Genomic DNA, 25,954 nt, shown 5'->3' on the forward strand with positions numbered 1-25,954 from the left:
TTGGAAATGTACCTATTATCATAATGATTATATGGCCTATTGAAGAGACCACCCCCCCTTTGGAAGTAAGGATGAACAGTATTATCCATTTGTTAGAAACCCAGGAAACTATATTCCTGGAAGACCAACTAGCACTAGAGGGACATTATTGGATTTGTGGGACTACTACCTATACCCAGCTGTCCAAAGAGTTGGTCGGGGAGTTGTTATCTAGACTTAAGCACCTATTACTTGGGCACAAAATGGGAGTTGGAACTATGGAACCCCAAATTATATCCTGAATAGACTAGTAAGACTCCAAGCTATAGTGGAAATAATCACCTAGCAAACAACTAGGGCCTTGGACTTGCTGGTTGACCAAGCCATGCTAACAAGAGAGGCAATCATTCAACATAGGTTGGTATTGGACTACCTGTTGGCTGAAGAAGGAGGAGTCTGTGGTAAACAGAACTTATCATGTAGTTGTCTAAAGATAGATGATAATGAGCAGGTGGTAAAGGAGATAACCAGGGATATCTGAAATTGGCACATATTCCAATCCAAAGCTGGACAAGCCTGTTTAGTATCTCTTGGCTAAATTGGTTCATGGTGGAGACAGTTTCTGAGTATTTTATTATTGGCCCTAAGTGAGATAATCCTATTACTCATGTGTGTCTCCCAGTAAGATCCAGTTAATAACCTGAATAGTACAAAATTCTATCAGTAAATTAGGGTGGATGTACATCTCTAAAAATGGAGAGGTAAAAAATATTATAGAAAAAGTCAGTAGTCCTATCAAGGATGAGGATTGTGAATTAATTTGAGGAGGACACTGCTGGTGAAGTATGAAGACCAAGTTCTTATTAAAAAGAAAAGGGGGGGAGTTGGAGGAACATAGGGTGTTGTTGGTCTTCATAGGGTGGAGGCTCCCTTTGAAATCCATTACAAAGGGGGAATGGCCCCAGCCAATCACAAAACAGGAGAGTTCTAATCCCATTCCAAAAGTGACAAGCCCAAGATCAGAAGAATCTAGTCCTTAACTGGTCAAGAGTGATTTAGAGATCTTGACCTAATGCAACTGATTTTGTGTAATTAGGTATTGAATATTATCCCACACATCCTCTGTGATGATTGAGGTTCATGAATATAACATGTGTCATGTGATGGGGGATCATATTAGGGGCATGTCATGGGATGGGCAGACCTCTTAGTCTCTAATTTAAAATCTGAAAGCCTATGAAAATCCAGGTGGGAGGAAAAAGAGTTTCTAAAGACTACATATTACTTGATGTAATTACCCCACCTTGTGCCTCACACTAAGTAAGGCACCCAATATCCTGCAGGATTAGTGAATAAAGTGTTCAATTTTTCTCTCATTCTAAATAAAAAAAAAGAATGCTATTGAGGTGAGAGACTCAGACTGCATATTTGAGGCATATAGTTTTTGGAAATGGACAATGTGGAAATTTGTTTTGCTTGATTATAAATATTTCTTATAATATTTCTTATAACCCCTTATAAGGGGTTAATTTTTCTTTTTAGATTAAAAAGAAGGTGGGAAGGAGTAAATATAGGTTTTTATTAATTTTAAAAACAATGCTAAAGTTCAACTTGATATATAATTTTTTTAAAAGGGCAAGTATTACATTATATACACCCTAGCCCATCCCCTGTTACACTGCAAATGCCTATTCTATCTGGTGTTTGGAATTAGAATAAAACTTAATAAAAAATAAAGGATATTATTAGAGAAATTTAAAACATGATTTAGTCAAGAAGTGAAAGTGAGGGATTGTTGATGAATAGTCACTTGTTTCAATGATATCTGTGCATTGTCAAGAGAATGGCCTCCAGGATGTTGGATGGTTACCCTGTGATGAACTGAGTGGTAGGGCATGGGTGAAGGACACATAGGTTTGGGTAGTCCTAGACTCAATATGTTCTGAATTGTTGGAGGAACGTCCCAAATTAATGAGATCACAACTTCTTAAAAGCATTGACTGATCCTATTTGGTAGAAAATGAAAGTATTTCCCCCCCCCCCCCTTGAGACTATATAATCAAACATTTATAGAAATATATAAAAATATGTACAATGTTGTCACCCAAAAGGCATGTCAAGGACGAAGCTCTTGAAAAGAGTACGGTAAGTAGCAATGAGAAATCTGAAACTTTTCTTCTTGAGCTCTGGAGAAACATGTTTGGAGAAAGAATGTATAGCTAGTGTTGCTCTATCAAATCCTATAATGTTTAAAGAATATTAAGAGAGTGAAAGGAAAAGAGGAAAAAGATCTTGATTTCCAATTTAATAATAAGAGATATGAAAGCTATGTTGTAACTGCAGAAATTCATTCCATATTTAAATATTTAGCATTTTCAGAGTCTGTGAATACAAGAAAATTTATTGCATTAAGGTTGAATTTAGATCTTTGACATGTGGCTGATATTTTTATAGTATGAGAAATATCAAGCTGACATTATACTGTCTCTGTGATGATTACTTCCAAATGTCAGAGTGCAGTAACTTATTCATGGGGACTTCAATGTCTTGTGATAGTGTCAATTTAAAAGACATTTACATTGACTTCTTTTTAAAAATTTAAACATGTAAAATGGAATATGCAAAACAGGTTAGGAAATCCAGGGAGAAAGAACGAGTGAAGAAGAAACCTATTGACAAGAAAATTTTTAATAATAGATTGAAGCACTCTTAAGACTAATTTCCCTGGCTACCTTGCTGACAGCAAGCTTCAGGAACTGCCTTGTAAAATTTTTGACAGCTGTAGTCCTGCTGTTTTTCCTATAATTTCACTCATTTATGACTGAGGCCCCTAACACATCACTTTAACAGAATGAAGCTGAGCTATTTTCAAAAGGGTAAGGATCATTTGATTGGTTTTGGGAGAGTTAATAAATGATCACCATTCCAGAATTCACCTTTTCTTGAGGAAGTCAACAATAGCATGGGGCTCCATTTGAGAAACTCGCTGGCTAACATTTTAAACAGAGAAGATATCAATTATTAGATTATAAATAGAAAAGACACATCTTGTTCATTTTCCTCAAACTATTTAACAGCTAATTGTGAGCCTTTTGAACCATGGCTTCTCAGGAAATAACTCAAAGAAGATACTTTACAAACTGGCAAAGTCATAGATAGTTATTACTTAAATAAACTATTGTCTTTTTAGTGACACCAAGAATAAGCTTCCTAATTGCTTGGGGTCACTAAGATCCCATGGCATTCTATGAAAAAACATTTCCTCTCCAGTCCATTTTAGTGAACTTCCTTTCTGGCCTTTGAAGCTGATAATCTCACTCTGTCTTTCTGATTCTATCAGTGTGTCTCTGTCTCTGTCTTTGTTTCTCTCTCTCTCTCTCTCTCTCTCTCTCTCTCTCTCTCTCTGTCTGTCTCTCTCCATCTTTCTCTATGCCTTTGTGTCTCTCTGGGTCTCTGTGTCTCTGTCTCTGTCTCTCTGTCTCTCTCTCTCTCTCCTTGGTAATGGTCACGAAAGTAAACTCTGAGCCCATGAATCACAACTTGGGGAGGAATTAGTTTCCTTTTTCTTTTTCTGTTTATAAAAAAACAACAACATGATGTGACAGTTATTATAACTGAGACTTGTTTTTGTTTTAACAATTTTTATTGTTATCTTTTGTTTTCATATCCTTCATTTATTCATCTTCTATCAATTTGTTTTTTTAATATGGATTGCTATGCAGATCTCTTTTGAGTGACTGTGGATCCCATTGAGGAAATCACAGCATACCAGATCTTGAGGTAATTAGCACAGTGTCATCTACACAGGGAGCATCTGGAAAATTTTTTCAGTGAAATGGAAAATTTTCCTTTTGTACAGGACTCTGTCCATGAAACTGGGGAACCACTGTAGTGAGCATATGTGGCTTGTTTTTTTTTTTTTTAATCTCATTTGATGCTGATTCTCTCTGTGAATCATTGAGCAAAATAATCTCTCTGGTTTCCCTGTTGATTTTGGAATCTTTTATATATACTCATACATATAGAGGCATTCTGTTTAAAGGGAGACTTTAAGACTATATTTTGCTCTGTGACCTGAATACTTTTTTGCATTAAGAATAAGTAGATACAGAGAACCTATATTTTCTATACTTCTTAATTAACTTTAATGATGTAGTCTATAAAACCCTACCCACTCCCTTTTATTTCTTCAGTGATATCCTCTCTCTCTCTCTCTCTCTCTCTCTCCTCTCTCTCTCTCTATATATATATATACACACATAGATCATTGTCATAAATGTTTTTTTTGTTTTGTTTTGTTTTGTTTTTGCAAGGCAAATGGGGTTAAGTGGCTTGCCCAAGGCCACACAGCTAGGTAATTATTAAGTGTCTGAGACCGGATTTGAACCCAGGTACTCCTGACTCCAAGGCCAGTGCTTTATCCACTATGCCACCTAGCCGCCCCCTCTCATAAAGGTTTTAAAGAGATGAGAGACATAGGTAATAAATTCACTATTTTGTTTGTTTAACTTTAAAGTATAATCTTTGTTCTTTTCTCTCTCTTTTAGAAAAGCATGACATGACATTGTGGAAAAAAAATCACTAAATTTATAGTCAGAGGGTTCTGAGTTCAAATCTAGTCTCGGTTACTTATTTACCTATATTACTTATTACCAAAACATTTAATCTCTGAGGTCCTAATCTGTAAAATGAAAGAATTGAGTCTTTCTGGTTCTAAATGGAAGTTTTAAGCATCAGGAAAAATCTCCAAATATAGCTCATCTCATTTCCCTCTAAGTTGCTTATTTCTTTCATCCTGTGTGACCTAAGAGTATACACCCATTATGCTTCAGGTGTAGTTATTGCAAGAGACAGAAAGGATAGCTTGGATAGTAGGGCCAGCCAGTAGTTAGTTATTTTGCTTTGAGAGTTTATTTTGCTGTAGCCCTAACTCTCAGGTCTAATCTTAATCCTACCATGTCTACAACACTTGGAATCTGGAGATTCTCAATGTAGTGAAAGGATCAGGAAGGAAGAGAGAAGAGACTCCCTGACATCTCCTTGTGGTTTCATTTCTCCTGGGTTCCCATGAACTACTGTTGTGGATAAACAGGGTGTTGGGATAGTGGCATAGTGAATAGTGGGCTGGTGCTCAAGATAGGAAGACCTGAGTTTAAATCCTGCACCAGATTAGTTGATCTGAGTGAGTCATTTAATCTTTGTCTGCCTCAGTTTCCTCATCAGTTGTTCATTCTTCTCTTTTGAAGAAAACTAATGACATCACAGGATGATGTTGCAATTTGTGAATTGGATTTAAGTAAAATAGAGCTGAATAAAGTTGTCAGCCTCTCTCTTCCTAAGTCATCTACATCCAGTGGTAGTGCAAAAGTCAAGACTACTGACCATGACCCTGGATGCATCACAAACAGGTCTCAAACCAGTCAGTGAATTAGGGGGCTGTCCCCCGCCCGGCCCCGCGCCAGAGCCCAGCCCGAGCCGGAGGAGCAGGCCGCCACTGCCAGCCACCTGCGCCATGGCGGAGCAGACCTACTCGTGGGCCTATTCCCTGGTGGATTCCAGTCAAATATCAACATTTCTGATTTCTATTCTTCTCATCGTCTATGGCAGCTTCAGCTCCCTCAATATGGACTTTGAGAATCAAGATAAGGAAAAAGACAGCAACAGTTCATCTGGGTCCTTCAATGGCAATAGCACCAATAATAGTATCCAAACTATTGACTCCACCCAAGCACTGTTCCTCCCCATTGGAGCATCTGTCTCCCTTCTAGTCATGTTTTTCTTCTTTGATTCTGTTCAAGTAGTCTTTACAATAAGTACAGCAGTTCTTGCAACAATAGCTTTTGCTTTTCTTCTTCTCCCGATGTGCCAGTATTTAACATGACCCTGTTCATCGCAGAACAAGATTTCCTTTGGATGCTGTGGACGTTTCACTGCTGCAGAGCTGCTGTCCTTTTCCCTTTCCATCATGCTTGTCCTCATCTGGGTTCTGACTGGCCACTGGCTCCTCATGGATGCTCTGGCCATGGGTCTCTGTGTGGCCATGATCGCCTTTGTCCGCCTGCCCAGCCTCAAGGTATCCTGTCCGCTCCTTTCTGGCCTTCTCATCTACGACATCTTCTGGGTCTTTTTCTCCGCCTACATCTTTAATAGCAACGTCATGGTCAAGGTGGCCACCCCGCTGACAACCCTCTTGATGTTCTCTCCTGGAAACTTCACCTGGGACCAAATGTGGGCCGAGATGTTCCCTGATTGTCTCCTCCTGGAAAACTGGTCTTTCCCAGCTCCACAGGTAGCCACTTCTCCATGCTGGGCATCGGTGACATCGTGATGCCGGGTCTCCTCCTGAGCTTCGAGCTACAAGAAGCAGGCCAGCAGTGACTCCTGCGGGGTGCCGGGCCCAGGGAACATCTCTGGCCGCATGCAGAAGGTCTCCTACTTCCACTGCACTCTGACCGGCTTACTTTGTAGGTCTGCTGACCATGACAGTGGCATCTCGGATCCATCGGGCTGCCCAGCCTGCCCTTCTCTATTTGGTCCCGTTCACCTTGTTGCCACTCCTCACAATGGCCTATTTAAAGGGTGACCTGCGCCACATGTGGTCTGAACCTTTCCACTCCAAGGCAAGCAGCTCACGGTTCCTGGAAGTACGATGGACCAGCCAGAAAGTGACCAGACCCCATGGTGGTCCTTTTCCCTGACTCATTGGTGGTTGTTTCCTCCCAGAGTGGTCCTGGCCCTCCAAGGTCCCAGCCTGGTTGCTAGTCAGACTTGACTTTGCATTGAAAAGGGGCCTGAGGCTCCAGAGACATCCCCACTTTGGTTCCTTTCTCATGCACATGTGGAATTGGGGCCACTTGGCAAAGCTTCCGTCCTCCCCTTGTCTGCTTTTATGGACCTGCCCGACTGCCCCTCAGTGAGGGAAGTGGGGCCTGGACGGCGGCAAGGGGCCATCCAGGAGCTGTAGACTGGACCTTCTTCAAGGAAGCCTCCCACCGTGGGACAGGGCTCCCAAGGGACCTTCCTTCCAGAGACCTGAGACCGAAGTTCACCTGTCACAAGAATCTTTTTTGAATTGATGAAACCTTTTCTGTGGTGTCAAATGACTTATTAAACCCACAGAGACACATGGAGTGACTTCTTCCAGTATACATATAAGAATTTGTTGTAATGAATTCCATTTCCACCCAGATGTTGTGTTGGCGCTGAACCAGGGCACGGTTTTTATACGTGAACACACATGTGCACACATTGCTGTGTGTGCAGGTGTAGACATATATACATATATACACCCAGATAGAGAGAGATATATATGTATATACAGGACCCAAGAGGAAGAGCTGCCGTGCCTGAGCCGGGAGCAGCCCCCGGGGCCTCAGCAGGGGAGCCCCTTCCCCTGGCCTCAGCAGGGGAGCCCCTTCCCCTGGCGCAGCAGGCTAGGGAAGCGGATGTCTGGAGTCCCCGGGACCCTTCTTGTGTTCCTCGTCACGGACCTCTCCCTAACCTCTCCTGTTTTTTAGTCGTCTCTTCCTAAACCAATGCATGTATCATAGCAGCAGAAGTCTTTGTGCTTTCTGATCAAGTGATGTACCACATGTAAATACATTTTTTCTATTTAAAAAAAAGAATTAAGGGGCTGTCTACCCTAAGCATATGAAGACTTTCTCCTGTGGAATGGACAGATAAGAACAATTTATTCCAATACTCATGGAGCAGGCACTGTGGAGATTTAGAGTTTCCTCATCAGTAAAATGCAGATGACAGTACCTACCTGCCATGATTTGGGGAGGTAAAACTAGATAATATTTGTAAATATAGCAATGCTAGCTATTACTATTATTATTCCTTCTCTAGCTGGTATAGTAAGCTTGGGAGAGATCTGCTGGAATCTGCTACTGAACTATCTGCTGGTCATCTTCCAAAGTGACCTCTTCTCATAGTATGACAATTCACTGTAACTGTCTTCTGGTAGGGATTCCTCTTCTTCATAGATTTAGAACTGTTCTGTGTATCCTGAGAGAGCACATTAGCCTGACTTTTTCAGGTTTCATTCTCATTTGAATAATTCACAACAATATAATGATAATTAGAGGTAGCTAAGTGGCTCACTTGACCATGAATCAGGAAGACCTAAATTCAAATTCTGCCTCAGACAGTAGCTGAGTGACGATGGGCAAGTCCTTTAATCTGCCTGCCTCAGCCTCCTCAAATGTAAAATGGGTACCTACCTCATTGGGCTATTGTGAGGATCAAATGAGTTAAGATTTGTAAAGCACTTAGCACCATGTTATATACTTTCCCTCAACCCTTCCTCAATAATTATTCATATATATTTAAATACATCATATATGTATGTATGTATGTGTATATATATGTATATATATATATATATATATATATATATATACATATTTGCTAAATGCTTTATGTTTGATTCTCACAACAACCTTTTGGGGCAGGATCTCATTGAGAAAATTGAAACTAGGGAGTTAAGTGACTTGCTCAGGATCACACAGCTAGTAAAAGTTGAAGGTAGGTTTTGACCCGACTCTACTATCCCACTTAACATCCTTTACATTTTAAGTGCTATGCATTTCCTTTCAGATCCCTGATTCACTTGAGTTCTCTGTTCCAAGTAGACCAGGGAATGTGAAAGAAAGTTTTATCTATTTTGATATTGATGTTGATGATATTTGTCTTTCATTTTCAAAGACCATGAACATCAGGGAGGAGATGCCGTGATCTGCAAGTACATTGGATTTGAGTGAGGGGTCCTGTGCTACGATGTGAAAAGCATCACAAAGGGAAATGAGATGAACTATATTTGGAGATTTTTCCCTGATGCTTAAAATTTCCTTTTATAGCTGGAAAGACTTTATAATTACAATTCTTTCATTATATAGATGAGGCCTTGAGGGTCAGAAGGGTTAAATGGTTTGTAATAAGTAATATAGGTTAATAAGTGACAGAGACTTGAACTCAGAGCCCCTCTGCCTATAATGTGCTTTCTCTTCTGGAGCCAGATAGTGAATCTAGATAGGTTCAGTAGCAAGATATGGATGTGAGGCAATCAAATTTAAGTGATTTGTCCAAGACTGTACAACTATCAAGGGTCTCATTCTGAGGTCAAATTTGAACTCAGGACCACCTGACTCCGGGGCTAGTACTCTATCCACTGCACTACCTAGCTGTCTATATTTTGATGTTGCATATAGAAAGACAAATGGTGTATTGGTAAGTTCACTAGTCTTAGAGTCAGAAGGTTAAATTCTGCCTCTGGTACTTATTCTTGGAAAGTTTGTTAACTCCTTGAACTTCAGTTTCCTTATTTATAAAACAAGATAATAATGCTATCTATGTTAAGGGTTTATTGTTAGAGAAAGTGAAATTTAAAGTTCATAAAGATTAGCTATGATTATCACACCTTTCCTCCTAAGCTCCACTGCTGTTTTCTTCCACTTTATACAGAGTAATAATGTTGGAAAGTACAAATTTTAGGAAATTCCTTCTTGCTTCTGCTGGGAAGTTCCCTATTGCACACATTACATTAAAAGCTATTTGCTAGGGGGCAGCTAGGTGTCGTAGTGATAAAGCACTGGCCTTGGAGTCAGGAGTACCTGAGTTCAAATCTGGTCTCAGACACTTAATAATTACCTAGCCGTGTGGCCTTGGGCAAGCCACTTAACCCTGTTTGCCTTGCAAAAAAAAAAGCCTTAAAAAAAAGCTATTTGCTGGTTTCAGGCCCTAGAATCTGAGGAACTGGAAACAGTTTTAGCCTTTTCTCCTTAAAGGCTTGGTGCACAGGTGTGTCCTTAATGAAGCAAGTCCAGGATATTTTTGGACCCCATTTTCCCTATCTTTAAAGAGAGGGAGTTAGATTAGACAACTATAAAGCTTCTAACTCTACTTGTGATTTCTAATTTATATAGCCAGAGCAGTTTCATGAATACAAAAGTATCCCTTCCTCTGGTGGGTTAATTATATCAGTCAAAGTCCAGAGAATCATAGTGAAAAGAATCTTAAATTTGGAGCAGGTCAATAAATATTTAGTAAACCCCTACGGTGTGCTTAATAAACATTGAGGATACAAAGATAAGAGAAAGTGCTTGACCTTAGGGAATTTGCAGTCCTAAGAGGGAGGATGATGTGCTCACAACTGTATACAAATGAGAAATAATCAAGGCCTGATTCCCAGGCTCTGACCCTGAACACTTGCAGGACCTTGGGGGTTTCACCCCCCACCCCCACCCCGGGGTCTCTGAAGCTTTGATAAGTTCTTCCCCAGGCTAGATTTAGGATTCCACCCAGTTCAAGAGCCAGAGGCTCTTACTTGGCAAACGGGGCTTTGCCCAGGATTTACCACCAGGCATCTCAACTCCAGGGCCTCTAAAATGTTACTGGAGGTTTGATAGGAGGTTTGGGGCACTCTCAGAAACTTACTGTGAGTCATTCCATCCTGTCTCAGTTTCCTCAACTGTCAAAAGAATTGGCAGATCACTTCAGCCCCTTGGCCAAGAATACCCCCTATGCAATCCTAAAGAGTCTGGTAAGGCTGAACGAGTACGGGATTTGTTTAGCACCTATCATATGCTTGGTGTCATTAAGCCCTTTATAAATATTATCTCACAGTAATGATATTATTATACCCATTTTATAGAACAGGAAACTGGGTCATGGGTCAGAGTTAGGAAGCTTCTGAGGTTGGATAATAATGATTACAACAAGGATAGCTAATACACAGTATTTACTTCATTTGATCCCCATAACAATCTGGGAGGTAGGCATTATTATTGTTATTATTATCATTATTATTCCTTCCCCCTCCCTTCTTTACACTTTTTCTTTTTGCAAGGCAGTGGCGTTAAGTGGCTCGCCCAAGGACACACAGCTAGGTCATTATTATGATCATTATGATCACCATTTGTTTATTTATTTATTTGTTCATTCATTTATTGGTTTTTTTGCAAGGCCAATGGGGTTGAGTGGCTCGCCCAAGGTCACACAGCCAGGTCATTATTATTATTATTTATTTTTTTAGGGTTTTTCCCAAGGCAGTGAGGTTGAGTGGCTCGCCCAAGATCACAGTTAGGTTATTATTATTTTTGGGGGGTTTGCAAGGCAATGGGGTCAGGTGGCTTGCCAAGGTCACACGGCTACGTCATTATTCAGTGTCTGAGGCCGGACTTGAACCCAGGTCCTCCTGACTCCAGGGCCGGTGCTCTGCGCCCTCCCTTTTTTCCACTTGAGGAAACTGAGGCACGCGCAATGGGCTGCTACGCGTCAGTTCTATGGGAACGCCGGGGCTGTCTCCGGTCCGGCGCTCACTGGCGCCACCTAGTCGCCGGGGAGAGCCACAAGCCGGCCCTTCCCCGGGCGCCGGGCACGTGGGCCGCGCGGCCCGGAGGGCGGGGGGAGGCGCTCCCGCGCCCTCCGGCTGCCGCGCAGGCGCCGTGCGTGCCGGCGCGCGGGAGGCGAGAGGGCGGAAGGGGCGGTGCCTGCGTCTGGCGCCGCTTCCGCCCGGCCCGGTCGTGGGCATGGGCGAGTCGGTGCGGGAGGAGCTCTCGGCCCTGGAGGCGATTTTCTGCGGGCCGGACGAGTGGGAGGTGCTGAGCCGCTCAGGTGACCGACGCCCCCTCTTCTCCGAGGCCGCCGCCGGCCCGAGCGGGTCCTGTCCCCCGAGGGGGAGCCGCCCCCCGGGGCATCCGGGACCTTGAACTTGGGTGGGGCAAAAAGTGCCTCCTCCCCCTGGCGCCGTGGACTTGATTGGTAATTATGACTACACCCGCGCTTTGGCGCCTGCAGGATCCCTCACGGCTCCTGGGGGCCAGGGCATCAGCCCCGTGAAGCCCGGCGCGGGTAGAGCCCGAGTCCGCTTCTGTGGCCGCCGAGGCAGAGAGTTGCCGGGAGAGCAGATGGCATAAGGATGGAGGCGGGGCCCGCTGGGCGCTGCCCGGCCCGGCGTGGTGCCCCACGCGCCGGGCTTCTCTGCAGCTGCCCGGCCCCTTCGTGCCCGGGAGCTGGGTCTGCGCCCCCAGCCTAACAGTTGTGCCAAGGGGCATGAGGGGCGGCCGGGTGGCGGGATGGAGCCCCGGGCCCGGTTCAGACCCGGCCTCAGACACTTCATAACGACCTAGCCGCGTGCCTTGGGCAAGCCGCCCACCCCACTGCCTGGCAAAAACCTAAAAAAAGTAATGGTAATAATAATAATAATAATAATAATAATAATAATAATAATAATAATAATAATATCTAGCCATGTGACCTTGGGCAAGCCACTTAACCCCATTGCCTTGCAAAAACCTAAAAAAAGTAATAATAATAATAATAATAAATTATTATTATCTAGCCGTGTGACCTTGGGCAAGCCACTTAACCCCATTGCCTGGCAAAAACTTGAAAAAACCCCAAGAAAAGTGAAATGAGATAATTATATGCAAAATACTTTGTAAAACTTTTTTTTTTTTTTGGCAAGATAGTGCCCAAGGTTATACAACTGTGTAAGTATTAAGTGTCTGACTCCAGGGTGCTCTAACGGGCCACTTAGCTGCCTTTTTTTTTAGTTTTTGCCAGGCAGTGGGGTTAAAGTACTTTGCCCAAGACCACACAGCTAGGTAATTATTAAGTGTCTGAGGTGGCCAATGCTCTATCCACTACACCACCTAGCCACCCCCTACCTCTCCTTTTGTAAATCTTAAATGTGAGGAATGAAGGGCATTATTGGTCTTCACTGGATGTGGAGGAGGGCTCCTTTGAAATCCATTACAGCCAATCACAAAACTGGGAGAGTTGTCCTAATCTCATTCCCAAAATGACAAACTAGAAGAAACTAGTCCTGAACTGGGCAAGAAAGAGGAACCTAGTCTTGACCTCCTTTGCACATGCTCAAAGAGATCAATAGGTTTTTTCAGGGTGGGGAAACTTATAGGAACCAATGTATCAATTAGATTTGTGACACCAGCCTATGATTGGCATGAGTGGGGCAGGAACAAAGTCTTTCAAAGTGCATAAAAACAGCTTGTATGTTTGGATTTCCCCACCCCTCTCTCCAACTGAGAGAGGTGTGCCATTTTTATTAAGATATCTTATATCATTTTAATCACTCCAGCCATTTATAACATTAAAGAATGTAAATGCCCCGTATTAATATTTGGAATAGGAGCAAAATTATGTATTAGGGCTTTTTTTCTATTTGTGTCTGTTTATTATATTATATATATATATATATAATAAACTTATATGCATTATATCTATATCTGCATATCTATATGTATCTATCTATCTTTATTTTTGTGCTGTCAGAACAGTGGTTTTTCATCATCCTGCCTGTCTTATTTCTAGTGTCTTTTCTAGTTCTTCTTTTATGTGGTAGTTGCTTATTCACAAATTCTTATTTGAGCAAAGGCCTGTAAGACTGCCATGAAGATAGTTGTAATTTATTTATCATTATCTACTGGGGAATAGTAAATAGTAAAATAGTAAAAAATAAATCCTCCAAAAATAATAAAGAAAAGAAAAAGATTCTCCAAACCAAGTCAACATCTGTTTTAGTTCCTAGTGATTTCAATGCAAAGAGATGGAGATAGGAAAGAAAACACTGAAAAACATGTTGAAAAATATGGCCCAAGGGTTACCATGGATATGTATAGATTTCTGGGAGAGTTCATGTTTTTATAATATATTTTCTTTATGAAGCTCATTGGAAAAATCATTAGACATGGTGAACACTGAATAACACAAGAATGAAATTTGACTATAAACAGACAGAAAATGGCTAGTTACTGATGTGAATTTCTGAAAAAAGAAAATTTCTGAAAAGAAACAGCTAGCTATCTGTGTTTAATTATACCATAGAATAGAGATAAGGGTTACCATCAGCTTAAAATTAGATGAAAAGCTACAGATTAGAAGACACAGTGTGCATGGGTCCAATAGCTTTAATGTGACCTATTCATTTTAAATGATCTGAAAATTGGGAAATGGAGAATGATAAAGATACTTTTATTAACACCATGTACCATCTCTTGAAAAAGTATAACTTATTTTAAAGAAGTGGGTCCAGTGAGAGAAATAAATTCATCATTCAATAAGCATTTATTAAATTCCTATTAAATTTGAAGCACTGTGAGTAGAAAAACCTATATAAACAATCCTTGTGCACAAACACTTTCATTTTATTGAAGAAGGCATTTAAAAATATCTAAACTATGTAATAAATTAATGGAGAGGGAGATGCTGGGGGAGTTTGAGGAGTATTTTAGAGAAACATTTTTTAATATTTTATTTTTTAACCAATTACATGTGAAGATAGTTTTCAGCATGCATCTTTTTGTAAGCCTTTGAGTTCCATATTTTCCTTCCATTCTCCCCTCCCCCTCCTCATGGCAGTGTGTAATCTGATATAGATTGTACGAGTACAATCATATTTAACATTTCCATTTCAGTCATGTTGTGTAAGAAGAAAAAAAAGGAAAAACCAACATGAGAAAGAAAAAACTTAAAAGAAGTTTTAAAAAGTGAACATAGTATGCTATATCAGACTCCATAGTTTTTCCTTCTTCATGTCTGTTATAAATGGTTCATGAATACTTAGTCCAGAATGATTAAAAAAATTTTTTTTTAAAGACGTCTCAATAAATGGCACACCTCTGTCAAGGTGGGAGAGGGGTGAGGAATCCCAGAATGTTAGGTCTTTTATGCAGTTAGAAAGACTTTGATCCTGTCCCTTATTGCCAGTCATTGACTGGGGTCACAAATCTAATTGATACTTTGGTCCCCATATATTTCCCCTCCCTGCTCATTATACTAATGAGTGAGAACAGCTACCTTCTTGAGTTTGTGCTTAAGGAGAAGGTTAAAAACCCTAGGTTAATTTAGAAATTAGATGGGGTGAGGGGGTGGCTAGGTGTCGAAGTGGATAGAGCACCAGTGTATCTGAGTTCAAATCCTGGTGGCAGACACTTAATGTGTGGCCTTGGGCAAGCCACTTAACCCCATTTGCCTTGCAAAAAAAAAAAAAAGAATTAGATGGGGTGGACTTGGCCTAATCTCAGTTTTTGATCAGATTGAGGCCAAATCTTTTGTTTTTTGCAATACTTTGTAATGTGAACTAACAATTATCCCTTCACATTCTTGTGGAACCCCCCCCCCCCCCATATTCCTCACTGTGTGGATGGTATTTTCTATCACAAACCTAGAATTGCCCTTGATCATTAAATTACTGTGATGATCTAAGTCCATCATCTCACAATGTTCCTCTTAATGTGTGTAATATCCAATGGATTCTGCTCACTTCACTCAGCGTCAGTTCATATATGTCTTTCCAGGTTTTTCTGAAGTTCACCCACTCATGATTTTTTACAGAACAATAGTACTCCATCACATTTGCATACCAAAATTTGTTCAACCATTCTCTAATTGGTGGGCATCCCCTCAATTTCCAATTCTGGAAAAGAGGTATTTTCAAAGGTGAGGTAAAAGTGTATTCCACAGGAAAAGTTAAGAGTAAAGGAAGCCAGTTTGGACTATACAGTTCCAGAAGGAAGTAATTCATAGGAGGCTGGAAAAGTAAGTTGGGGGTCTAGGTTGTAAAAGATTTTGAAAGCTAAATAAAGACATTTCTATTTGATCCTAGAGGCAACTAGAAACTATTGAGATTTGATATCAGAGGTATCTCAGTGGAGAAAGGAGTGGTGGTGGTATTGGGGAATGAAAGCCAAGACTGAACTATTTTCTGAATGGAGAAACCTTTTTCAAAAGAAACAAGTTAAGTGGAAGAGGTTGGCATGGGAAGTAGTGAACAATTAGCAGGTACACTTATTTGAGGAAATTCAGGGACTACAGAAAGTAAGCATGATGGAGAGTATTTGGTGAAAGTTGGTGAAAAAGCAGAAATTGCCACTAGAGTATATTACAGATCACCAGGACAGAAAGAAGAAAGATGGATAAGTTTCAGAAACATCACAAGCACAGATGATGATGATGATGCTGCTGTTTGAACTTCATTCTTGAAGAAGACCATGATATCAGGAGAAGTGATATCATGACAGGCACATGAGTTGGATTTGAGTGGGGGGGTCAGGTATTATGCTAAGTCACCAGCCTCTAGAACCATCTGGGTCCAGCGACCAGTTATGAATCAGGATGTCTGGAGATGATCCTGGATGTAAGGCAATCAGGATTAAGTGACTTATCCAAGGTCACACAGCTATTAAGAGGCTAGAGTCAAACCTCTGTCCTCCCGATTCCAAGACAAGTGCTCTATCCACTGTGCCAGCTAGCTATAGAGGCATGATATACCAGTAATGGAGGACTTAATTTTTTTAGACATCTGTTAGATCTCTTTCAGTCAAAAGCAGACTAATGACTTATTGACTAGTCTTAGTGATACTTGCATTTTCAAAAGAACCGATAAAGGGAAATTCTGTTAGATTTGATTCACACTAGTAAGGAGGAACTAATTGCTGAATTGAAAATAATGGGAACTTTGAGGAGAAGGGACACTCCTTTTGATAATTTGTTATGGAGGAGAGAAAACCTTAGGCATAGTTTAATATGAATTCTACATTTTTTGAGAAAGTAAGTTTTCAGAAAATAGGTAGGATTCCCCTAGAGTAAAATACTTCTTGGAAGGTCACCCCAGGAGTGGTAGGAGAGCCTCAAGAATAAAATTCTGAAGTCATAAAGGGGGATAGTTGTAACGAGAAGAAGAAGAAATGGATTAAGTCTGAAGATACTATGTACATGTACAGGGAACCAACCAGCTCAGAATTTTTTTAAAAAAAAGGTGAACAGAAGATATAAGCAAGGCTGGGATAATAGAAGGTGAATATGCAAGTAAGGCATGTGAGGAATGTTAAATTTGTGTCAGGCATCCTAAAATTCAAAATGAACAGAGGGTAATAATAGAAGCTAAGGACAACAAAGTGAGTTTTTTAAAAAATTTTATATTGGGAGAAAAAAGATTAAAGAAGAAATGGAATATGTGGAATGATAACTGCCAATAGAAATAGCTACTCAATTGGAATGACAAGAGTGACCAACAAGTTGTTGATACTCAAGACAATTAAGGAGATACAAATAGTGTCTCATACTGTTTTTGTGGAGAAGATTTTGGGGAGAGATATAGATTAGACCATAATAGTCAGATGGATTCAGATCATTTGTATGACCAAACTCAGAGTAAATAATTTTATATTAATGTAGTGAGAGGTTTCATTGAAGACCCCAGAGATTTGTGCCTGGTCTTATGATTTTTAAAATCTTTATCAGTTATTTGGATAAAGGCAAAGATGGCATGCTTATCAATTTTGCAGATGACACAAAGCTAAAGGAGCTAATCCTGTGGATGAGTCATGGTTCAAAAGGATCATGAGAGGTAGAGTTGGGTTTTAAACCTTAGTTCTATGAATTATTTTGATATTTTGGTAACTCTCAAATATCAAAAAATATTGTAATACAATGTAATTGTATCTTTTGTAATCCTATTTTTATTTTTTATTTTTAAATTATTGCATTTTAAATTATTCTTTTTTGAATTAGAAAGATTTGATTTATTTTGAGTTTTACAATTTTCCCCCTAATCTTAATTCCCTCCCCCCACCCACTACAGAAGGCAATTTGCCAGTCTTTACATTGTGTAATCCTATTTTTAAAAAGATGCATTTAAAACATTGGAAAAAAGGCCCATAAGGTTCACCAGATTTTTCTACATTATAAATATAAATAAATATATTATAAATATGTACACATTATATGTATATATATATATATTATGTATATATGTATGTCATGTATTTGGAGATGATTTAAACCCTTGGAATTTGGTGAGCATATAGGGACAGAAGAGAAGAGAACCTAGGACAGAGACTATAGTTAGGAGCTATGATAAGAATTATGATAGATGTTTTAGTAAAGGAGAATGAAATAGTTTGATTAGGCAGGTATGAGGAAAATCAAGTCAACAGATTCTTGATTTCCTTTTCCAGGGGAGAGAGATGGCAGCCTAGATCAACTCTGCTTTATATTATAAATTCACTTGTAAAACATGGAGGAAAATGATGATGTTTGACCTTTGTTCTCAAAGAAGACCATGACATCAGAGAGATGATGCTATAACAAGCCCATGAATTGGATTTGAGTGAGAGGGGCTGTGCTAAGTCACTGGCCTCACTTTTTCCTTCAGAGACATCTGGGTCTAGTGGCCAGATATGATTCCAAGGTCAGTGCTCTATTCCTTATACCACCTCGCTACCCTATGGAGGAAATAGCGAAATGTAAGTAGAATTGCTTTTCAAAACAGTGAAAATCAGTGGATATAAAAGGTCTATAAAAGGTTTGGTCAGCATCATTTCTAGTCATGTATTTAAGTCATCTACTGATAATGCAGATGTACAAAGAACCCCTTTGCTCACTCTAAACTATAAGAAAATGAACTATTCAACTTTATGTTATTCTCATTGGTCCTGATAAAGATCTCTTGTCTTTTTCACTTCCTCACTGGCTCCTGAAATGTGAGTGATAGTTCTACTGTCTTGGATGATTAGCATCGATTTATATAGAGATGCTTCCTTTTCTTATTTAATCGTTTTCTTCTAGTTTAGTCTATAAATATTCTTGGGATGATTTAGTTTAGTTGACTTTCATGTAGGCTCATTTTCCTCTCCAGTTTGTTCAGTAGTTTGTGAGAAGCTACTGCTTGTAATCATTTATTATCCTTCATCATATATTTCAAATGAGTTTCTGCACTAAACCAGTATTGCCCTTGTAAGCATGTCTCTTTGTTGGAGTTGTTTTTGGGCTCTTTTGCCTTCCTTGTTGTGTTAACTTTTACGCTGGGGAAAAGGGAAGTGAATAACAATTTATATTACACTTCCTATGTTCTAGGCCCTGTGCTATGGGCTTTACAGATATTTCATTTGATCTTCACAACAACCCTGGGAGATAGATGTTAATATTAACTGTCCCCCCCGCCCTAAACTTTACAGATGAGGAAATGGAGGCAAACAGACAGTGATTTACCCATGGTCACACATTATCAGAAGACCAGTTTGAACTCATTTTTTTTTCTGACAATAGGCCCAATACGAACTAACTGTACCTCCTTGCTCCTAAAAAATGGTGATTAAAATGAAAATTAAAGAGACAAATTAGCAGTGAAATGCTTTATAATACTTGAGAAAAACACTAATGTTAGGTGAAATAGTACAGATAACAATTATCTAGGTTAGTCATTTGTAAAATGTGCATATTGGGATAGTTATTCACGTGATTGCAGAGAGCAGTTTTAGGATTGGATTCACATAGTTATAGCACCTTTCCCTTTATAGTTGAAAAGACAGAAAATTGATTTTTTTTATATTTTTTTGGTAGGGAAGCTATTATGGGGGGTTGGGTCTTTATATATCTGAGTGATTAATGGATTATTAAAATGCATAACTAGGAAAGGGTGATTTTCCAACAAGTAAGAAATACCTTTTATAGACCCTTTTCCCATGACATTTTAGGTTAAAAATTATCTTAACTCACTTGTATAAAAGGAAGAAAAAGGAAAAGTTTTCCACTTAAAAATGATTTTTCCCCTTCTTATTCCCTCAGTTTTTATCCCACTTATTTAACACCAGTAATGCGCAATTATGACCCTGTCATGATGGGTACGTGTGTAGGGGGTTATAAAGAACTGGGCCTTCAAGGAGCTTAGAGTTTTGAAACAATGTTTTTTCATTCCTCTATTATCCTTTCTCTTCTGATTTAGCTTGATTTCCTTATTCTCTACATCCTATTTTCTTCTACAACATTTGTTTATTATATTTTACTGTCTACGTTTTTAAAACTATGGTGCTTTTTGTAGATTGCTTAAAGACAAGCATATTTCCATATTAACCTTTTTATGCCCCTTAAGTTATTTGTTTATGGGAAAATGGGTGCAGTCTCCTAGAATAATCTTTCATTTGTCATGAATAGGGGGAATGTGGTTTCTTAGGTTATAAGTACAAGCCTGAGAAATTGAAAAATGTAGCCTGGGTCAGAGAGAAACAAAGAAAAGAGTCTTTGATTTGGGATACAAATGTAGAAAACAAAAGAACAGTGCCTTAATAATGAGGACACTGTGGACTTTTTATCAGCTGTTAAATTGAGCATGGCTTTAAAGCCATACCTTCTAATTAATTTAATTCAGTATTCTGGCATCAATAAGTAATTGACTTATAAAAGAACCTAGTAATAGCCCTTTTTGTTACCGAAAAGTTGATTGGGAAGGGGGATATTTCACTGAATGTAATAGTAGTGTTTTTAAGTGCTATGCAGAGAGCAAGATAGCCATATAACTTCCATTGTTAATGCCCTAATTACATGTAAAGGTGGGGCAGGGAGCACAAACATGCAGTTTATTAAAAAAAAAAGTTAGCATCTCTTCCTCTTGTCACTGGGATAACATGAATATGAGAGAGAGAGAGAGAGAGAGAGAGAGAGAGAGAGAGAGAGAGAGAGAGAGAGAGAGAGAGGCAGGCCTATTGGGAGAGGGGTGTGTTTGTGTGTGTGTGTGTGTGTGTGTATCAATATGTCACAAATAGATTCTATGTTGCAAAGAATAGTGTGGAATTGTGAAAAGATTGCTGAATGGGGAAACAGTAGGTTATTAGTTTTGTGACCATAAAGAAAGTCATACAACCACTTTGATACTCGTTTTCCTCATCTGTAAAGTGGGAATTATAATACATCACCTACCTCAGTTTATTTAAAGATATAAATCAAATAATACATGTAAAACATTATAATAAAGCACTGTAAACCTTCAAGTACTATATAAATAGATATTATAAGAATGCAGTGATACAGAATCCTGAGTTTGAATCTATTCATTGCATGTTGGTTCAGTTATCTTGTGTGAACTGAGGTTTAATATTTCTTTTTACAAATTAAGTGTTTTTTAATAGATATAGATTTATTTATTACTTAGATTTTCCTGCTATTAAGAGGAAATTACAGAATTTTTTTTAAAGAATTTTTCTACCTCCCAATCTAGGGTAAAATTTTATATTTTTCCTTTTTTTATGACTCCTAGCTTAAAAAAAAACCTAGGCTGTAATTTCATTGCTATATGTCAGGAACTTTCTCTACCAATTCTGACTTGTGCCTTCACTCATTTAACAAGTATTTATTTATAACATACCTACCACATACCAAGTATTGTGCTAGATTCTAGAGAGGCAAAATTGAAGCACTGCTCTTAAGGAATTCTATTGGCATAAGCCACGAGGATGTGCAAATGGTAATTTTTTGTATTGGGAGGGAAGGTACTAGCACCTTGTGGGGATCAGGGTGGGTTCTCTGTAGGATGTACCTGAGTTCAACTTTAAAAGAAACTTGGAGTTTCCAAGAGGCAGAGATGAAGGGCTATCCTGGGACATGGTTTATGCAAAAAGTACAAGTGGGAGATGGAATAATGTTTTCAGGGAACATCTGGGCCAGTTTACCTACAGTAAAAGATCATCACTATAAAACAGGCCCTTGTTTTCTTTCATATAGATAATGCAATAACTTCCCAATTGATCCCCTGCACCTAGTCTTTTCCCTTTCCAAACTTTTCTTCGTACATTTGTAGTGTGAGTGGAGAAAAGAGTATGCATGTGAGATACAATGTAGAGGCGGAATTGATAAAAATTTGCAGTTGATTTTATGTGAAGTGTGAAGGAGATTGGAGTAGAGACTTGAGTTTTGAGGTTATGAACCTGACTGACCAAAAGGAGTGGTGCCTTGAGGACAAAGAGGAAATTTTGGAAGGAAGGTTTTGTTTGCTTTTTGGGGAAAAAATAATTAGTTCTTTGTTGAATTTGAGATGTCTTTGGAATTGACCACTTGACAATTGGTGATAACATTATTGCCATTCAAGAGAGATTGGACCAGATATGTGGATCTAGGAGACATTTGCATGAGATAAAATATGAAAATCATGCTTCCATATGTGTAAAGATGTTGCTTTCCTTCCCAGTTTATTTTTGCTAAAGTCTTTCTCACACTTATTTGAGTCATAATTTACATGAATTTTTGTGAAAATTACTTTCTAAGAATATTTTAAAATTACCATAAATAAAAGCAGTCTGGTTTTTTTTTTTTTTTTTGCCTAATCAGAAACATTGCTGTTTGCATCTATACATAGGACATTGTATATTGGTAGATTATTTTGCTTAAAGTGGTGTGGTCAGTCCTGTGCCTTATTCAAAAACTCATTTTACAGGAATCACATTTTTGGGCTAACTGATCAAAATTTAAAGGAGATCATAAACTCAGGTATATAGGAGAAAACTATTTTTCCTATAATACAGTTGATAGAATTTCAATTTCTTAAGAGAAAGGATTGTTCATTTTTTTTGGCATTTAGCACTTAATAAATGCTTATTGATTGAGTGAATGCAAAATAATTGATTGTATGCAAAATATAGGAGGTAAATAGAATATCAGTATATATCTTCTGTTTAAGAGGTAGTTTGGAGCAATTAGAAAGATCATTGATCCTGGAGTCAAAGCATCTGGCTTCAAATTCTGCCTTTGACATTTATTAATTGTTATGATATTGGGCAAGTCATTTTATCTTCCTATGTCTCATTTTCTTTATTTGTAGAATGAAGGGATTGGACTAGATGGTCTCTGAATCATTTCCAGCTTTAGAATTATGATCTTATGATTCAAATTTTTGTTTTAAAGCTTTTTCTCAACCAGGATTTCTTTACTTTTTTACTTTTTGACAGCAAATGGTGATGTAAATTAAGATAGAGAGTTTGACTTGGAATCATAAGTAATGGAGTTCAAATCTTGCCTCAGACTGTGTAGGTGAATTTTGTGTAGGCAAGTCATTTAATTTCTCTGAACTCAGTTTCCTCATTGTAAAATATGCACAAAAATAACTCTTACTTCACAGGCTTATTGTGAAGTTTAAAATATCACTTTTTAAACCTTAACCTACATCAGCTATTGTTATTATCTTCATGATGGTTTTTTGTTTATGTGCATCATAAAAATTAGAGGGAAAGATGAAAATGGTCTTTCCTTTTACTATTGAGTCACTGATTAGGCCATCTTTACTAATTCCTTTAATTACTTCTTCAAGGAGAACCTGTGAACCTTCCTTCCAGTTGCAATTTCCTTATGTCTTCTGGTTTCATTTGAAGAAGTGTGTCAGTAGTGATATAATTTAGTATCTCCAGCAAAATATTTAGTTGTAGAGATCAGTATTACGTGAGTACTTTTTTAAAAAAAATTGCCTCCCATTAATTAGAATTATACTCTAATTTCTGTCTTACCTCTTTATCCTAAGTTGCTACATTTTCCCATAGTGGATCCTCATATTTGTGCCCAGAAGCAACACTACAGAAACTAGTTTAACATAGGGGAATCTCCGGTGTCTGTCCTTTGTTGCACAGCTTTCCCCTTTGCTTCAGCAATTTCATTTTATTCCATTTTTGGTGCTTAAGAAAGCCTGGACCCCAGTAGACATTCTGACATTTGACTGTTCCCTATATGTGAAATTTCTGCTTGCCTTTTGATGTTAAAAATATACAGAACATTGAGACTTTTGAGCAAATTTTTCAGATTGTCTCCCAACTGGCAAGTTGTCTAATAAAAACTTTGAGCAATCTGAACTGCCAGCCAGAGAGTGATCTTTTATTCTATGACATAGTACCACTAGTTAATTTATTGTTTACAAGTTTTTTACAAACTGCCATTCTTAGAACTCTTAGTCTCTTAAGTTACCTCTCTATAGTGATAGAAGGTGGTTTCATAGAACTGCCTAGTTCATATTTTTTTTTATGTATTGCCATAGCCAAACATTTTATCCATTAGTAGTTAACCTGCTGGTGCTTAATTTACTAGGTTAGTGCTCAGCTAGCAAAACTGTTACTTGCTATCTGAAATTAAATTAAGAAAATATATCTATTCAGAATTTTTTTTTGGGTTCTTGGTAATTTCTTTTCCTACTGTAGGAGTATCAGACTCCAAAATGTACTTTAGAAGTTGTGATTCTTAACATTTATTTTTTGTGCCAAATAGGTACATTTCTAAAATGAGAAGAGAAATGACACCTTTATATAATGCAATAGTATAAAAATGGCTGGTTGAGGAAGAGATATGGAATTAGGTAAGAATGACAGTGAGATTAAAAAGTGAAATTCTTTCACTAGTGCTTTTATGATACTTTTGAAGACTTTTGTAGACATCCTACTCATCTATTAAAAAGTTTCTGGGGTTCTATTTGTAATCCTTAGCTCCAATAATTATAACCTGTACCTTGTCACAGTCTTGGTTCCTGACTCAAATCCTGTATTTCAAGCACAAGACTTGACTCTTCAGCCCCAGTTCAATCCATTCAATTTGGTGTTTGAGGACTAGGAAAAGAGTCTAAAAATCTCTGGAATTAAATGGCCAAAAGTATAGGAAGAAGACACACGCTAAGATCCTTGGTTGTGGACGACCAAATGGGCACATGACTGTTAGAGGTACATTAATGTTTAAAATACTTTTCATTAATTCCTGGTTCAGATGTGTGTGGATATACTTCCTGAGTGGCAATAGTAAGATTTTGGGATTAGAAAGAATAGTTATTTCTATTTGACAGATAATGAAATTATGTCATAAGTGTTGAATGACTAGATCAGACTATGGAACTCTGAGATAAGGTATAACCTGGCTCTAGAACCTAGGTTAGATCCCTAGCCTGAGTCTCTTTCTTCAAGTCTCATCATAAAGTGCAATAGAATTGGTGGGCAGGGAATAGAAGTTTTGCCAAGGATAAGATGGACAGAAAATATTATTTAAAAATAGTTATGTTTGCAGTTGAAAACTTGGCTCATCCTAATATTTTTTGATACTATTCTAAAAATGCTAAGTAAGATGAGGGGAAAATATTAAGGCTGGTAAATGCAATCAAAGAATTGACAGAATCTGCTGATTTGCAGATATCAAGATCACCTAGAAAGCCCCATAGAGTCAGGCTAATTCAAGTTTATTACTAGTTTTTAAAAGAATTAAAATATAAAAACCATTTGAAAAATCATCAGCATTTCTGTATAGTACTAACCAAATTAAAAGGAATTGATAGGAAGAGTTCCATTCAAAATTAATACAAAAAGGGGCAGCTAGGTGGCACAGCAGATAGAGCACCAGCCCTGAAGTCAGGAGGACCTGAGTTCAAAATTAATAGAAAAAAGCATAAAATAGCTAAGTTTTGACTACTCAGGACTTCTGTATGTAAACTGCAAAATACTCTTTACAAAAATGAAAGAAGACAAATAATTGGATAGAGATTCATTATTCATGACTGAGTTTTGATGATTTAAAAATGACAACACTATCTAAATTAGAGCACTGTACAAATTTAGTGCTCTACCAATTAATGTACCAAGGGTTACTTATATAATTAGACTAAACAATAACATAATTCATTTGAAGGAAGAAAAGGAATAGAATATCAAGGGAAATTTTAAAAAAACGGAATGAAGGAGGCATAGTTAGCATCATCAGATCTTAGCTGGAATATAAAGTAGTAATCACTAAAACTACTTAGTTCTATTTAAAAATAGAAAGTAGATCAGTGTAACAGACTAGATAAGCAAGATTCAACAGCAATTGAGCTGGATAGTTTCAATGTTTGATAAATCCACTGAATTGCTATTTCCTTTATTATCTCTTCAAGGAGAACCTGTGAGCCTTCTTCCAGCTGCAATTTCCTTGTGTCTTCTGGTTTCATTTGTAGTTAAGAGTGCAAATAGTGATATAATGAGGCTCCTTGTTTAACGGAAACTACTGAGAAAACTGGAAAGTAGTTTGGCACAAATTCAGTTTAGGTTGGCAGCTGGTGCCATCCTCTGTCCAAGTGCCTCAATGATCTCAATGAACATGGCAGTTCATCCTTGCTGCCCAAGCTGTGTGAACATTGTATGACCTGCCCTCAGCCTCAGCAGACTGGATGGGGCTAGAGACACTGAGG

The 25,954-nt window shown here is 38.4% G+C and overlaps 1 protein-coding gene and 1 pseudogene across 3 annotated transcripts in view; both read left to right on the top strand.

Annotated features, from left to right (window-relative positions):
* The first annotated feature begins 5,491 nt into the window (after window positions 1-5,491).
* On the top strand, window positions 5,492-7,353 carry LOC141488271 (signal peptide peptidase-like 3; annotated as a pseudogene).
* Window positions 7,354-7,655: 302 nt separating this feature from the next.
* The window catches only part of RWDD3 (RWD domain containing 3), a 37,659-nt gene continuing 19,360 nt past the window's right edge, over window positions 7,656-25,954 (top strand). The window contains exon 1 of one of the 3 annotated variants that reach the window (XM_074188227.1): window positions 7,656-7,765. In XM_074188227.1, the coding sequence (XP_074044328.1) occupies window positions 7,753-7,765 (13 nt within the window). In that variant the 5' untranslated portion in view covers window positions 7,656-7,752. Of the gene's footprint in view, window positions 7,766-11,443; window positions 11,596-18,262; window positions 24,465-25,954 lie in introns of those variants that run through there. The other 2 variants (XM_074188226.1, XM_074188228.1) reach the window with 2 other exon arrangements.

Source organism: Macrotis lagotis, chromosome 5, assembly GCF_037893015.1.
Source record: "Macrotis lagotis isolate mMagLag1 chromosome 5, bilby.v1.9.chrom.fasta, whole genome shotgun sequence".
NCBI classification, from domain to species: Eukaryota; Metazoa; Chordata; class Mammalia; order Peramelemorphia; family Peramelidae; genus Macrotis; species Macrotis lagotis.